The sequence below is a fragment of the Ranitomeya variabilis genome, chromosome 2, assembly GCF_051348905.1.
Source record: "Ranitomeya variabilis isolate aRanVar5 chromosome 2, aRanVar5.hap1, whole genome shotgun sequence".
Lineage (NCBI taxonomy): Eukaryota > Metazoa > Chordata > Amphibia > Anura > Dendrobatidae > Ranitomeya > Ranitomeya variabilis.
Genome location: NC_135233.1, coordinates 251,090,457 through 251,107,252, shown reverse-complemented (window position 1 = coordinate 251,107,252; position 16,796 = coordinate 251,090,457). Strand labels below are relative to the sequence as shown.

General features: G+C 45.5%; 1 protein-coding gene across 4 annotated transcripts in view; it reads left to right on the top strand.

The window, feature by feature from the left end:
• The window catches only part of TRAF2 (TNF receptor associated factor 2), a 126,250-nt gene that overhangs the window by 70,559 nt on the left and 38,895 nt on the right, over positions 1–16,796 (top strand). For 2 of the 4 annotated variants that reach the window (XM_077284587.1, XM_077284588.1), the window contains exons 8-12: positions 1,869–1,943; positions 2,867–3,229; positions 3,635–3,812; positions 4,539–4,687; positions 4,844–4,933. In XM_077284587.1, the coding sequence (XP_077140702.1) occupies positions 1,869–1,943; positions 2,867–3,229; positions 3,635–3,812; positions 4,539–4,687; positions 4,844–4,933 (855 nt within the window). Of the gene's footprint in view, positions 1–1,868; positions 1,944–2,866; positions 3,230–3,634; positions 3,813–4,538; positions 4,688–4,843; positions 10,168–16,796 lie in introns of those variants that run through there. The other 2 variants (XM_077284586.1, XM_077284585.1) reach the window with 1 other exon arrangement.

The window sequence follows — 16,796 nt, the reverse complement described above, 5'->3', positions numbered from 1 at the left end:
TATATACCCTGTAACATTATGCTTTTCCAGAAACGTATCCAGTCCCCTCTTAAATTTTAGTAATGAATCACTCATTACAACATCATACGGCAGAGAGTTCCATAGTCTCACTGCTCTTACAGTAAAGAATCCGCGTCTGTTATTATGCTTAAACCTTCTTTCCTCCAGACGTAGAGGATGCCCCCTTGTCCCTGTCACCGGTCTATGATTATAAAGATCATCAGAAAGGTCTTTGTACTGTCCCCTCATATATTTATACATTAACATAAGATCACCCCTTAGTCTTTGTTTTTCCAAACTAAATAGCCCCAAGTGTAATAACCTATCTTGGTATTGCAGACCCCCCAGTCCTCTAATAACCTTGGTCGCTCTTCTCTGCACCCGCTCCAGTTCAGCTATGTCTTTCTTATACACCGGAGACCAGAACTGTGCACAGTATAATAGTTAAGTGGTAAATAAAGACACAGCCAGAATAAAGTATTTTAATGAAATAAAACACCACACAATTTCCCATATTTATTATACGCCTAATTCCTGCAACGCCCTCGATCTCCTGCAAAGAAAATAACATAATAAACTAACAGTATACTCCCTGTTCCGATGTAATCCATTTAATAACGACTGTTCCATGACGACCTCCTGTGTAGAACTGTTACGTCAGGAGATGTGACCGCTCTACCGGGGCTCCAGCGATACAGTGACAGGAGGTATCCTCCCGCACTGTATCACTCCGCCGCCTAGAGGTTATTGGAGTTCATCCGGTCGCTTGCAGCACCGCTGCGTGAGAAAAGTGCCGTAAAGTGAGAGCACGAACTCTGATGATACACTGCGGGAGGATACCTCCTGTCACTGTATCGCCAGAGCCCCTGTAGAGCGGTCACATCTCCCGATGTGACCGCTCTACATGGGAAATCGTCGTGGGACCCTCGTTATTAAATGGATTACATCGGAACAGGGAGTATACTGTTGGTTTTTTTATGGTCTTTTTTGCAGGCGATCGATTGCGTCGGGGATTAGCTGTTTGGTAAGTATGTACTGTATGTGTATATATATGTACTTTATGTGTATATGTGTTTTGTTTTTTTTGTTTGTTTTTTTTTTTTTTTTACTATTCAACACAGTAGCCGGATGATGGGACTACTACTGTCCCATCATCGGCTAATGCTGTCACTGTTCTATGTGACAGCAGACGTAGCTGGGTGGGACCAGTAGTCCCATCGGACGATGCCTGCTTACACCCACAGACCCCCCACACACACATGTGCTGACACGCACATCTTCTCTGCACACACAGTCTCCGACCACACACTTCCCTCCTCCCGATCTGCAGCCTTTTTCGCACGCACATCCGCAGCAAATCTGCAAATCTTTTTACACCTGCGGTTTTGCTGCGGATTTGACTGACTTAATAGAAGTCAATGGGTGCAGAAACGCTGCAGATCCGCCAAAAGAATTGACATGCTGCGGAAAATAAAACTCTGTGAATCCGTGCGGTTTTCTCCATAGCATGTGCACACCAATTCTGGATTTCCCATTGACTAACATTGGTTGTGCACTGCACTTCGGATTTGATGCAATTCCATGCGTCCAAAAACGCTGCAGATCCGCATCAAAATCTGCAACGTGTGCACATAGCCTTACACTCCAGTCACAGCCAGAGCTGCATTCAGAACTCATCAGCGCTAGATCAATAGTAGATTTGGTCCTTCTATATATTTTGGCATTTTCCATGCCGCCGTGTATTTTGGAACACTCAGCGCGTATAGCCGACATTTGCATTTCAGCTTAATCTGTGATCAGGGTGATTTCTCCTCCAGTGCATTCAGTCGTCCTCCTGATTTTGCTCTGTGTAATGGCTTCTGTTTTAGTTCCAGGATCACATAAAGTCCTGCGGTCGGTGCAGAGTACCGTGCCGGTATCTTGTCGCTGGCTGCACAGAGATGGTAAGTGTCTGCTCTCTGTATCAGGCTACATGGCAGACTATGCTGGAAAAAGCCCCCGTAGAACTGACGATGTGTTGGAATGACGTCCCCATTATTTCAGGGTGTCCAGCTGACCATTTCTGGGGCTCATTGCAGCAGATTCTCCCTTGTAGCGCATCTCCTGGGCTTACATGGCGGTTCATGCGTTGGCCGTGTAGTCCTGATCAATGAGTGTTAAGGGCTCTGAGTAATCATAGCTCCATTTTACACTTTAGATGAGGGATGGCCGCCCATACAGAGCCCAGTCTGCTACGTGGAGGGGGGGATATAGCTCTGCAGTAATTTAGCTGAGTTCACATTTCAGCTATGCAGTCACCCCCATGCGACGCCAGGTCAGTGCATTCTGTCAGTTTATGGTAATGACCTGGGTTCATGGCCCAAACCATGAGTTTGAAAAAAGTGGGGGAGGACCCAATGCAACTGAAAAAGCAGGGACAGTTTATGGGGATTTTTGCTTGAACCTGTGGCTGTCAGGACATACTGGGAGTTGTAGTCTTGCAACAGTTGAGAACCTAAAACCAGTCAAACATAAATGTGGTTGAATAGTGGGAAAAGATTTTAAAGCTTCAAAATTGATTATATGTATAAAAACCTTTCAAATTTGAGCCCAAGTGAGAAGATTGCTTGTGTATGTCTAAGCAATGGCACATCCTCCCGACATATACCTCTGACATACACTCCAAACCGGGTGGTCTTGGGTGACTGTGCCCTCCTGTCATTACCTGCAGATGCACGTGGTAGCAATAAAACTCAGTTTTTTATTTTTGGCTTTTGGGGAAGACTAACTGCACAACCTGCATCTAAAAACAGGAGGAGACTGTCCCTATCTGCGGAGCCACAAGAAAGCTGCATGTCATATCAATTTCAATCATTTTAATTTCTAGATGGAAAATGACAAGTGCCTAGAGCATGAAACCAAGCACGTGGCTGAACATTTGGCGAAAATCTGGGAGTTCATTCAGCCTCTAAGAAAGGAGCTGAGCGACATTACTCCACTCTTTGGGATGATGTCCGTGCAGGCCATCCCCTCCCCGCTCAGCAGCATTTCCTCCTCGTCAGCGGTGGCCGATATCTCCAAGACTCCAGACTTACTGCGACAGTTCGAAGTGATGGATAAAAAGAGCACGATCCTAGAGAATATAGTATGTGTCCTGAACAGAGAGGTGGAGAGAGCGAGCATAGCCACGGAGGAGGCGAAGAGGCAGCACAGGGCCGATCAGGAGAAGATCGACACCCTGAATGCGAAGGTCAGTGCACAAGAAGTGGTGACACAGATGCAGGTTTATTGCAGTGTACCCATACCAGCAGGGTTAGGACAGGTTTTTGGTCTAAACATTAATGTTCCCATTCTCTGACCATGATGAGGAATGGGAGCAGAGAGTGTTGCAGAAAGATACGGGACTCTTTATGCAGCGACCGTAATGTACTTGTATATCGTTTGCTTCCTATTCAGTGTTTTTAGCTTTTGGGTGGAAATGCGATTTAACAGACGTACGCAGGTCAGGGCCACAAGTATTCATAGTGCCCCACATCTTGTTTAGTTAGTACCGTTTCATTCTTGCACTTGTAGTTCCCCCTTCATGCGTTGTCATTGTATTACTGACATGTAGCTATCAGCCCTCTGTGATTTACGTGTGATCTTCTCTGTTTAGGTACGGCAGCTGGAGCGCACGTTGGGTCAGAAGGAGGTGCAGCTCTCAGAACTGGAGACCCGGGTCCAGGAGGCAGAACTGTCCACATACGAGGGCATCTTTGTCTGGAAAATTACGGAATTTGCAAAAAGACGTCAGGATGCCATTGTCGGCCGATGCCCTGCCATGTTTTCTCCACGTGAGTCTGAGAGGAATTTAACGCAACAAGCAACAGACCCCATTTATTTCTGGGTTGAGGTCTGTCGTGCAGAGGCCCATTCACACAATCGCTGCCCATAATAGCACTCATTTAGAGGCCTTTTAGGGTACAAACAACAAAAAACATTTGTTGTCTCCATGTAGGAAACGGAGCAGGCGGACCCCAATGTTACCCTGTGGGCTACCTTTCACAAATCGCAGCAGGCACTGGTCCGATTTAAGGACCAGATTAGCGCATGTCAGCTCCACATGTCTATACTTGGCCTTACCAGGGCTGATGTGAACTGTATAGGGATGAAGACTCATTACTGCGATCCCCATACAGTTTGCATGTTGTCGGCTACATATGTGCTGCAGATGACCAATATTTTTTAGACCCCATAAAAAATGCAGTGAGCCGATATTCGAGCTTTTGGTGTCTGCTGATCGTTGCAGCCCGGTGATGAGTGCTTGTGTAGCCCCCTATTCCCCTGTGTGAGTGAGGGTAGGTCCACGTGGTGCTGCGGAAACTCCTCACACTGCGATGGCCAATTGTCACCATGTTCTTTTACAATGCTGTGTCTGCACCATTTGGACTTGCCTTAAAAGGGCCTTAATATCCAATTGGCAAGATTTCCCACTAATAATCCCCATGAGTGTAGAAAGCCAGACACCTTTCCCCGGTTTATGACCAGGATGGATGATTTCTACATATATTGTTTTCTAGCCTTTTACACAAACAAGTACGGCTACAAGATGTGCTTACGAATCTACCTAAATGGAGACGGCACAGGGCGTGGAACGCACCTCTCCCTTTTCTTTGTGGTGATGAAGGGGCCGAGTGATGCCTTACTGCGGTGGCCATTTAATCAGAAGGTCAGTGCTGAGAAATCAGGGACTTTGTGTGGTCGGGACAAGTAAATACTTCCTACATGATGGAATATTCTTAAGGGATGATCAGATTAGTATCATGTGCCTGTGGGGTCCTCTTGTATTGAGCAGGTTTTACTGACATCAGCTTATTATTTGCAGGTCACCCTGATGTTGTTAGACCAAAACAATCGAGAGCACGTTATAGACGCCTTCCGGCCAGACACTTCCTCCTCATCTTTCCAGAGGCCGGTGAGCGAAATGAATATTGCTAGCGGATGCCCCCTCTTCTGCCCACTCTCCAAGCTGGAAAGCAAAAATTCTTATATCCGGGAAGATACCATCTTCATCAAAGTCATTGTAGACCTAACTGGTCTCTAGTGTGAAAAGAGGTCCACCACTGGTGGGATTCCTTCTCCTATAGTATAAAGAGACCCTTGGCTCCTCCAGCGAGGAGAATGACGCACCCTTCCCCCGGTACCAGTATCGTCCGCTTCGTTGTGCCCATGTCCTCTGCACCCATGGGATCCACATTTCAGCTGCCACAATGATGGGTGTCAGTTCTCTTGGGAGGGATCTGACTTCATATTCCATGTGTAGTGATTCCTGTGTAGACATTTGGATCCTGGTGTACAGAGATATTAATTCCATATCTATAAATTTCCCTCTCCCATCAGCAGTCGTCTAGGCATAACCTTACTACTGCTCGTCGCTTCATTAGACATCATCACGGGCTATTCGTGAAGAATCCCCCATAAAGACCAATCCATCATCTTCATATTCTGCTTCTTGGAGCAGACCCATATAGATAGTCTTGCCTTCTCTTCCTAAGGCTCTGTTCACATTATTTTTTTCCCAATGAGACTGGAGGGCCGAACGTAATTCTACTCGGCATCGAGCAGCATTAACTATACTGATTAGCTTCCACTGCTGATACGTGTGACGATGCGGCTCACCAGTCGTAGTCAAGTAAGGCTACTTTCACACTAGCGTTAACTGCAATCTGTCACAATGCGTCGTTTTGCAGAAAAAACGCATCCTGCAAAAGTGCTTGCAGGATGCGTTTTTTCACCATAGACTAACATTATGCGACGTATTGACACACGACGCAACCGTCGTGCGACGGTTGCGCCGTGTTGTGGCGGACCGTCGGCACAAAAAAAACGCTACATGTAAAGTTTTTTGCCGCCGACGGTCCGCTTTTTCCGACCGCGCATGCGCGGCCGGAACTCCGCCCCCACCTCCCCACACCTCACAATGGGGCAGCGGATGCATCCGCTGCCCCCGTTGTGCGGCGCAGAGAACGCTAGCGTCGGTAACCTCGGCCCGACGCTAGTGTGAAAGTAGCCTAACCATATCATTTACTGCCCTTTTCTAATGTGTGGTGGAGGGATTTTGTCCATATGTGCCCCGGGCTGTGATACCAAGGTCTGTGTAAGAGCTTTCCATCGTATCTGTGCCTAGGAGCCGCCTGCCAGAGAATATCATGGCCTACGGCCCCCCAAAAACTCTCATGCTAAAAATAAAAATTAGTCCCTGCATACTGAGCAGGATGCGTCAGCTTAAAGACATATTGGCGTTCGCTGGCCTGATGAAACATACAGTGTGAACAGAGCCTTTCCTGAAGGGTGAACTGTAGTGGGATCCAACTTCATGAAGTGCATTATTTCTAAACTCCAGTAGGTCCATGTAAGAAAACCAAAACCGATCCCATAGATGCCGAGGACGTGCGCCTGAGAGCCAGGCCCAGCACCTTCAGTCATTGCTCAGTCACACTCCGCCACTGCCAAGAGAGCGGTAAATGGCCCCATTGTTCCATGTGGTCTGTTAGTGGATAACAGGACGCACATCCCCCTGGTTTGTAACGCTGGTCAGTCGGCTCACTAGGGTTGGAGCTCGACATCCATCCGAGTGGATGAGATGAAGATGTTTTTCACAAGGTGCAAGACATCGACGAGCTCCAGCCTTACGTGGTCTGACCGGACGTAATTAAGAACTTGGAGACATTTCATCTGACGTGTAAATCTGCATCTTGGGGTAACAGACATCACTGTGGTGGCAATACCCCTCTAGGTCTCCAGTCTTAGGACACACCGACGCGGGACTGTGGCCAGCACAGATCACATGGAAGCGGGAATTCAGAGAGGTTTTCTTTACAGCTTCAATTGTGATTCTTTATTTTAACAATTTTTTTTATGGCAGATTTGGTTATGACTTGTCAATCACACACCCTGAGGATGCGGCCAAACGGTGCAGAAGTGCGGCCTGCTGCATGCAGTCGAAGCTCTGCCCAACTGCGGGGAACAATTGTGAAGCAATCGTCCATCGTGTTGTGCAGATTGGGCCACACCGTTTGGTCCTACCCTAATAGTCATAGGGATGGGACCTCACCAAGTGTTTGGGAGGTAACTGTGCAGCCACCTCTGAACGGCTCCCTGTTTGGAAGGGGGTTTTGCTGTGCCTGTGACCCCTAGGATGGGGACACTTGCATGCAGCACATTCACTGCAACATGGAAGTCTGCGGACAGATCTGCTGCAGATCTGCTCCAAAACGAGTCCGGTTGCAGAAGAAGGACTTCAGTCTGGAGGAGACTTACACCAATAAGAACTACCACATGCCCACAGAGAAGAGAAAATTTGAGATTTTTAAGGGTTTTAAGATCCCTTAATTGGGATCTTATGCTTTGTGATGGACAGGTGTGACAAGTCTGTTATCAGGACCCCCTTTATTTCTGGCGTTTGACAGTTTGTTGCAGGACACTGAAGGTGCTGACAGCCTGGGCTCAGGTGCGGATGTATACAGATAAGGAGTAACACAAATGTATACAAGTGTAGTAAACCCGACCCCTCAGAGCGGTGTCTGAACAGAGCAGCTCCACCACGTGCCATCAGTATGACCCCAAAGTTATTGTACCGAATATCCTCGTCCATCTGTGAGAGATGTGCGAACTGTGCCCCCAGAGTCAACACCCACATTTTACCCTTGAATATCGTGGAGATTGAATCAGGGAGGTTGTAACCTAAATGTTTCTCTAATGAGAGGTGCAAACCTAGAGGAAGAGCCCAAGTATCAGGTTAAGTGCACACGTTGCAGAATTGCCACGGAAATTTCCGCGGCAATTCTGTAACTCCTGCTGCGGGTAGATCGCATGCGGAATTGGCATGCATATTCCCGCAGAAAACTAGCGTTTTGCAAGCATAATTAGCTTGCAGAATGCTAGCGTTTTCCAAGCGATCTGTAGCATCGCTTGGAAAACTGATTGACAAGTTGGTCACACTTGTCAAACATAGTGTTTGACAAGTGTGACCAACTTTTTACTATTGATGCAGCCTATGCTGCATCAATAGTAAAATATAGAATGTTAAAAATAATAAAAAAATGGGCTATACTCACCTTCCGCAAACAGCCGATCTCAGCGGCTTCCGTTCCTATAGATGCTTTGTGTGCAGGACCTTCGATGACGTCGCGGTCACGTGACCGCGACGTCATTGCGGCCATGTGACCGCGATGTCATCACAGGTCCTTCAAACACACCATCTATAGGAACGGAAGCGGACACGTGCACCCGTGAGAGGCGGGAGGACTCCGGCGCCATCAGAGAGTGAGTATATCACGATTTTTTATTTTAATTATTATTATTATTATTATTATTTTTTTTACCAATTATATGGTGCCCAGTCCGTGGAGGAGAGTCTCCTCTCCTCCACCCTGGGTATCAACCGCACATGATCTGCTTACTTCCCACATGGTGGGCATAGCCCCGTGCGGGAAATAAGCAGATCAATGCTTTCCTATGTGTGCGGAATCCCTGCGATTCCACAAATTTTATGAACATGCTGCGTTTTTTTCTGGAATGCGATTCCGCTCAGGAAAAAAATGCAGCATGTGCACAAAAAATGCGGATTGCATTCTATTAAATAGGATGCTTAATGTGAGCGGTTTTTTCACGGTTTTTATAGCAAAAAAAAACGCGAAAAATCTGCTACGTGTGCACACAGCCTCACAGTATGGTGGAGCTGCTCCAGTCTGACCACTGGGAACACCCTCCCCCAGAAGTTGGGTACAGACCCCTTTTGGTGTAAGATGTCTGTGGGGCTCCCAATGGTCACCACCTGACCATTGCAAAATATCACTGATTACAGTATAAGTAATATAGCATTTTACAAATATTTTCCAATGTTTTTTTTTTTTTCTCCCCAAAGTAAAATGTAACTTTGTGGGGTCTGCTTCAGACTTAGTTGGGGGATGAAATTTTCTGCTGATTTTCAGTCGAGTTCAGGGGCTGGCACTTCTTGTATGGCCAGCTTCATCTCCTGACGTGTTGGAGGCCACTGCGTTATGTGGTGAACTGGATCCGTGACACCTCTTGTGAGATCAGAGGTTCAGGTCACAGATTTAGGAGTCTGGTGTCCATATTAACACATGTAAATAGAGGGGGGTGCATTATCTGCATATTAAAAGTCAATGTCAGACAATATCCAGACTGGATGAATATATCTGTATGCGGCTTTCATCTGGATCATCTGCTTATTGGATCTGGATATAAGCACTGGTCCTCGCTGCAGGGAATGAAGCCCCCTGGGGTCAGATGTTGGGGCCTGAATCTTAGGGCTCATACTAACTTGCGCGAGACTCGGATGAGGAGTCTCGCACGGCAGTACCCGGCACTGATCCTGGCACAGAGGAGCGTTTTGTGCGGCTGCATGTATTCCTATGCGGCCGCACGCTCCGATCTGAATGCCGGTGCAGAACCGGGTTTTAAACATGCGAGACTCATCAGAGTTGCTCGCAAGTGAGTAGGAGCCCTTACTCTTGTACATGAAGGAAAAGAAGGAAATGCAGTTTATATCCTCATATGAAACCCCAGAATGTGGTCTGGAATAGAAAATGTAAAATTTTGACATGTGCTTTGGATTTACAGGAAGTCTTTCACATATTTTTTTATGTAAAGTTGTAATCGTTGTAGAAGGGGAAAAAAAAACTCTGCAAACTTTTTCTGTTCACTGACCGCAGTTTTCGTTATACAAGACTGGGATGGGCTGGTGTCGATCAAGAAAACAAAGTAATTATGGGGAAGGGGGTCTAATTACAGGACAAGATACAGTATGGGGTGCAAGATATAAAGAGAAAAAAAAATATGGGTGTCAAGGATAACAGCAGGGGGAATCGCGCAGATCCCACCGCTGCCTCCAATTGTCGGGACATTTAAACAATTGAGTGACTGACGAGGCTGCCGCTGTTTCCACTACGAAGCGAGTTATTGGGAACTCACAGTGAACCAAAGCATGGAATATATATATCTATATACATATACCCTGATACGGTTACTGCCAACCCCTCAATAGCAAAAGCAACTACTAGCTCCCACCACCAATCATTTAAACAGCCTGATTGAGCACTCATTCCAGGTAGCCTATGGCTTCAGGGGTGCAGTTAACAGCTATTAAAGTTGATATAGTTAATCTGGAAAGGTAGGCAGTGTTTAGCAACATATTTGTAATTTTTTTTTAATAAACAATATGGTATATACAATCACATAGCATAAAAAAAGGGAAAAAAGAAAGAAAAGTACTAAACCTGATGTTGCAGGAATGTCTCTTATCTTTATAGAGGGAAGCACTATGATTAGGAAAATGGAACACACTTGCAGCAAACTGTTTTCCAGAAAATGAACAATAAGATGCCCAGCCTCTGATTTTTATTAGATTAAGGTTACGCCCACATAGCTCCCCTTGGTGAGCTCATATACTGATCGTGGGATGTGCTAGGCCTTTACCTTTAGAGAATTATGAGATTCCACAACTTTCAGGATATCTTTGCCCCTGGGGGTCCCAGGTGGGGAGATATGGTCATCATGTTTACCTTTCCATAGAGAGGAAACATGGCATGGATAGCATCAGCCATCTGACCAATATTAAGTTGGAGGCGTTCTGCCGGCCTTACAGTGATGAGTGATTGCGTCAAAGCATAGGGACGAACATGACGCAAAAAAACATATCTCCCATAAATATTGGATCAATGCAAACCCCAATATACATCACTGGCTCCAGAAAGTCTGAGACCAGTCCTTTGAACAGAGGAAGCTCTTGCTTTTGAAGTGTACTTCTCCGCCATTGAATATACAGATCATAGACTTGTTGGCTGGTTCTCAGAGTAGATCTCTGCTCTAATTACCTGTCATCGCATGAGATGAGGTCCTACTTCAATGGGGTCGAAGTGTCCCTTCTCTGGAGATGTCTTTATGGATTTTAATTTTTGTCTATAACAATGGGACATAAGCATGGTGAAAAAGCACATGTATAAAAAGACTGACAGAGGGACAACAAACCTCAGCATCTTCTAGGTTCTTCCAGTAACAGCCAAAAGCAGAGAAGATTCAGATCCTGGCTGTATTAGCTCTGGCATACTGAGCAGTAGTGATTACAGCAGTCAGTAATGTCAGAGCGTCTATACCAGAAATATATATATCTAAAGCATTACAATGCATAAAGTAACGAAACAATTAAAGATTAAATATGTAGTTTATATGGCTTTTAATTAAGCAAAGGTTATAATGTTGTGTGTATGGGAGAAAAAAAAAATCTGTCTTCAAGATTAGAAACTAAGCTGCGCTACGTAATGAATTGCAATCTATTTTTAATTTTTCTTGCATAAATCAACAGTACAAATGAAAATAAGCAACTTTGTGATATGTCAGTAAAATCTGCTTCTTTCCTCCTTCTGGACTGATCTTTACTCTCAATTCCCGGGTATCATCTGTATTCGGTGAAGACAAATGTTCCCATTACTGAGATAGATGGCAGCTGGTGCTTATAAGATTCTATGGAGAAGAGCTAGAGGAAGACGTAGTCATTGTGTTGCAAGTTCTCCTGAAACCACAGTTACACTTTAGCTGTGGCCTGGAGACTGTAGACCCTAATACAGACAGGACTTGCCAGCATCATATTCTGTCACCATCCTGAGGATCACTCGTTTCATTCTGCAGTTCTCACTGCTGGGGATAGAACCGAGTGCCCTGTATGTGACGACATGTGCCCATTATGTCTCTTCTATAGGGCGCACTGTATCCATTGTGCACCTGATAGATACATGATCAGGTCTATATTATGTATGCATTATATTGGGGTGCTCTGTCCCCATTACATATTATATCGGGGGTACACTATCCATTGTGTATATTGGGTACACTGTAGCCATTACATATGCATGTATTGTATTGGGGTGCACTCTATTATTATATGTTATGTGTTTGTGTTGTATATTGTCGGCTGTTGTGGAGTCCTTTATCATTTAAAAAAAAATAAAATCTATGCCTTCTGTCAGTGACTGGAAATCCACAAGACACCATTGCACCTCACATCTTAGAAAGTTGCAAAACTTTTCATTGTACAATGACTAAAGCCACGTCCTTGGGTGTATGGGTCACCCTTCCGTTTCCCGCACAAAAAGCTTTGTACTGCGCAAAAATTGTGTCTGCTCAATAGGTTTTAATGTCTGCAGGGAAAAGGAGATGGTGGCCAGAGTAAGCTCGCGGCAATGGGGCCCCTAATATCCCTCCAGGGCCCTCCATGGGCTGTGTATTGTGTAATCACATTTATGATTTCTAGTTTATGTGATAGTGTTCTTCACTATGAATAAATTATATGTATGAAATCACATTGTCGGTCATTGCCGGAGAGAACAACATTCATTAAGCTGCAGCTCAAGATGAAATCTGTCTAAGGTAACGAGGATGACTGTAACGCTAACTCTTAGGGGAACAGTGCTCCAAAATGTCAGGTACAGATATACAGCTGGAAATGCTGTTATATTCTCTTACCTGCTACAGTCCTGCTCCGCTATGTACAATAAGTGTGCAAAAAAGAACAGCAATGGATCTTTAAAATCCAGTTTGTGTTGTCAGAATGGTAAAGTCCAAGAAAGATGGGAGTTTTTGTTAAATGAAATTCTCACTGCACAATCAGTAATAATCCCAAAAACAAAGACAAATTGGAAGCATTTAAAGAGACCAGGGTGGATGAACACAGCACTTAATCACTTGTTAAAAAGGAAAAAAGATGTATATCAAATGAAGAAGAATAAAGCAGAATATAATGCTATCTGCAGGGCAGTAATGAAGTGAGGCTTGCAAGGGCAACATTAAGAACTATAAGGGTATGTGTCCACGTTCAGGACACGCTGCGTTTTTGCCGCAGCGTCAAAAACGCAGCGTCCAGATGTTACAGCATAGTGGAGGGGATTTAATGAAATCCCGTCTCCACTGTGCAATAAAAAACGCATGCGTTTTTCTGTTTTTTTCAGAACGCAGCATGTTGCTACAATGAGCAAAACACGCAGGAACACCGCAGGTGACCTGCCAGTGACCTCAGGTGCATTTTTGGTCAGGATTTTACCTGCATAAAATCCTGACCAAAGCCTGAAGCAAACCTGAACGTGGACACATACCCTTACATTATTGAGAGCTTATACTGAAGTCCAGTTTCATTGTGCATGTCTTTTCCATTCTTGTCCACTAGATGGAGCCAGTGATTTATATTTCAAAATCATACTGTTTTTTTTTTTTTTTTTTATTTCTACACACTGGTGTTGATATACTCTATATTAGGGGTCCCCAACCTGTAGCTCGGGATCCACATGTGGCCCGTGGTCCCATGAATTGTGGCTCGCGGCTGTCTGTTTGCTAGACCTGGAGCTAATGCACCAAGCTAACAGGTATGAAGAGCACATCTGAAAATGGTGAATTTGTGAGCAGCCCTGCACAGAAGAGCAGATCTGGATGCACATATACTGGTCTTAGGGGTTTTGAGCTGATGTAAGTATGGTACGCTGGAGACAAGATGACACCACCTGTCAGAGAAGGTGTTTGAAGCTGGATATGACAGTGTCTTGGGAGTGCTTTATAGGAGAATACTGAATGGGGGTATTATAGGAACCCATGGATCTTTGTATACTGCTTTGGGGTGATTGATTTTTGTGGAAAAGCTTTGGTTACCATTATGCCTGTAACGGGGGCTTTGGTTGCCACTATTGTGAGGGGGCGTGAGCTGAAAGTGGCTCGCGACCCTCTCTCAAGGCTGGATGTGGCTCTCAAGGTCAGAAACGTTGGGGACCTCTGCTCTATATACTCAATTTTTTTTTATTTTTTTTTTAAATCTTTTTGGATGCTTGCTATTTTAATTGTTTTTAATTTTATTCAATAAAGATTTATATTTTATGCATATTTTTGGGGTATTTCATTCTCAATACTCCACCCCTTTACAAATATCTTCATTGACTCCCAATTCCCCAGCATATACAGTTCAGACTACTAACACTGACTTACAAAGCCATCCACAACCTGCCTCCGAACTAATCTCCCATTACCTTCCCTCATGTAATGTCCGGTCCTCTCAAGACCTCCTTCTCTCCTCCACACTTATTTGTTCGTCACCCAAATCCCCTCCAAGATTTTTCCAGAATATCAATCTTCTGGAATTCTGTGCCCGAACACGTCCGGTTATCCGCCACATTTGGAGTTTTCAGACGGAACTGAAAACATGTCTCTTCAAGAAAGCCTACAGCCGGCAATGACCACACTGCCACCTCAACATCATCAGGGCTCATCATCAGGGCTACTGCAACTACTGTCTCCATCCCCGCAATCCTGTAGATTGTAAGCCCGCAAGGGCAGGGTCCTCGCCCCTCTGTACCAGTCTGTCATTGTATGTTTGTTTACTGTAAGTGATATCTGTAATTTGAATGTAACCCTTCTCATGTACAGCACCATGGTTCTAGATAAATAACGATTTCTAATTCTTGGATTTTAATGGATTGACAATAAAAGCTGGATTTTGTTTTTTGCACTTTTTTTTTCCTGCTTGACCCCTTGCTCTATCAAAAAGATTTATCCATGCATTGGGAATTCCTCAGTTTTTTGGTGAACTGATAGTTAAAAAGAAACAATCATATTGTTCCTGTGTACAAGAATATAACTACTATAATACTGCCCCATGTACAAGAATATAACTACCGTATTTTCCGGCGTATAAGACGACTTTTTAACCCCCGAAAATCTTCTTAAAAGTCGGGGGTCGTCTTATACGCCGGGAATCGTCTTGTACGCCGGTGTATATGGTGGGTGGGGAGGGGGAGTGATCCTGATGACGAGGGGGCGTCTCACAGGAAAGTGAGTAATCCCCATTACCTTATCCTAGCGGTGCAGCGTGGGGGTGTCAGTGCTGGGAGCGGCGGCGGCTGCTGTGTTCTGGTGCGGCGGCTCCTCTTCTGTGTGGGGCCTCTGTGCTGTGGGGTGGCGGCGGCAGCGGCGTATCTTTATCCAGTTGGGGCTCCTCCGGCATCTCCTTAGCCCTGGAGGCCCCGCCGCAACTCCATCGGTGCAATGTGGTGGCCTCCGGGAAAATGGCTGCTGCTCAGATTCAGATCTCGTGTCCCGAGATTTCGGGACGAGATCTGAATCTGAGCAGCGGCCATTTTCCCGGAGGCCACCGCATCGCACCTATTGAGCTGCCTCCGGGAAAATGGCCGCTGCATTGCACCGATGGAGTTGCGGCGGGGCCTCCAGGGCTAAGGAGATGCCGGAGGAGCCCCAACTGGATAAAGATATGCCGCCGCCACCGCCACCCCACAGCACAGAGGCCCCACACAGAAGAGGAGCCGCCGCACCAGAGCACAGCAGCCGCCGCCGCCACTCCCAGCACTGAGACCCCCACGCTGCACCGCTACGATAAGGTAATGGGGGATACTCACTTTCCTGTGAGACGCCCCCTCGTCATCAGGATCACTCCCCCCCCCCCCAAAAGGCACATATTCACCGGCCCTATAAGACGACATAGGGTGTATAAGAAGACCCCCGACTTTTAAGAAGATTTTATATTTTAACTGGTAAAGTTGGGGGGTCGTCTTATACGCCCAGTCGTCTTATACGCCGGAAAATACGGTACTATAATACTGCCCCATGTACAAGAATATAACTACTACTAGACGGTGGCCCGATTCTAACGCATTGGGTATTCTAGAATATGTATGTATAGTATGTATATAGCAGCCACATAGTATATAGCACAGGTCACGACATATTGTAGAATACCTGATGCGTTAATACAGGCCACGCGGTATATAACATTGCCCATGTAGTATATAGCAGCCACGCAGTATATAACAGCCCATGTAGTATATAACATTGCCCACATAGTATATAACACTGCCCATGTAGTATATAGCAGCCATGTAGTATATAACGCAGCCCACGCAGTATATAACACAGCCCACTTAGTATTTAGCAGTGTGGGCACCATATCCCTATACTCACCCTCCGTCGTCCAGCGAAGCTCTGTCGATGCGCGCGCGGCTGCCGCCATCTTCCATTCCCAGGATGTATTGCGAAATTACCCAGATGACGTAGTGGTCTCGCGAGACCGCTAAGTCTTCTGGGTAATTTCGCAATGCATCTCTGGGAACAGAAGCTGGCGGCAGCCGCGCGCGCCTCGACGGAAGGTGAGAATAGCAGGTTTTTTGTTATTTTTTATTATTTTTAACATTAGATCTTGTTACTATTGGCGCTGCATAGGCAGCATCAGTAGTAAAAAGTTGGTCACACAGGGTTAATATCAGCGTTAATGGAGTAAGTTACCCGCGACATAACGCAGTCCGTTAACGCTGTCATTAACCCTTTGTCAGCGCTGGAGAGGAGTATGGAGCGGGCGCCGGGCACTGACTGGATGGGAGTAGGTAGGGACTAATTCTCGTGTGCCCTTCGCTGATTGGTCGCGGCAGCCAGGACAGGCAGCTGGTGAGACCAATCAGCGACGTGGGATTTCCGTGACGGAAGTTGCCGACAGAAAGACGGAAGTACCCCTTAGACAATTATATACTAGATCATACCGCTCCTATGTACAAGAATATAACTACTATAATACTGCCCCTATGTACAAGAATATAACTACTATATTACTGCTACTATGTACAAGAATATAACTACTATAATACTGCCCCCTATGTACAAGAATATAACTACTATAACACTGCCCCTATGTACAAGAATATAACTACTATAATACTGCCCCTATGTATAAGAATATAACTACTATAATACTGCTCCTATGTACAAGAATATAT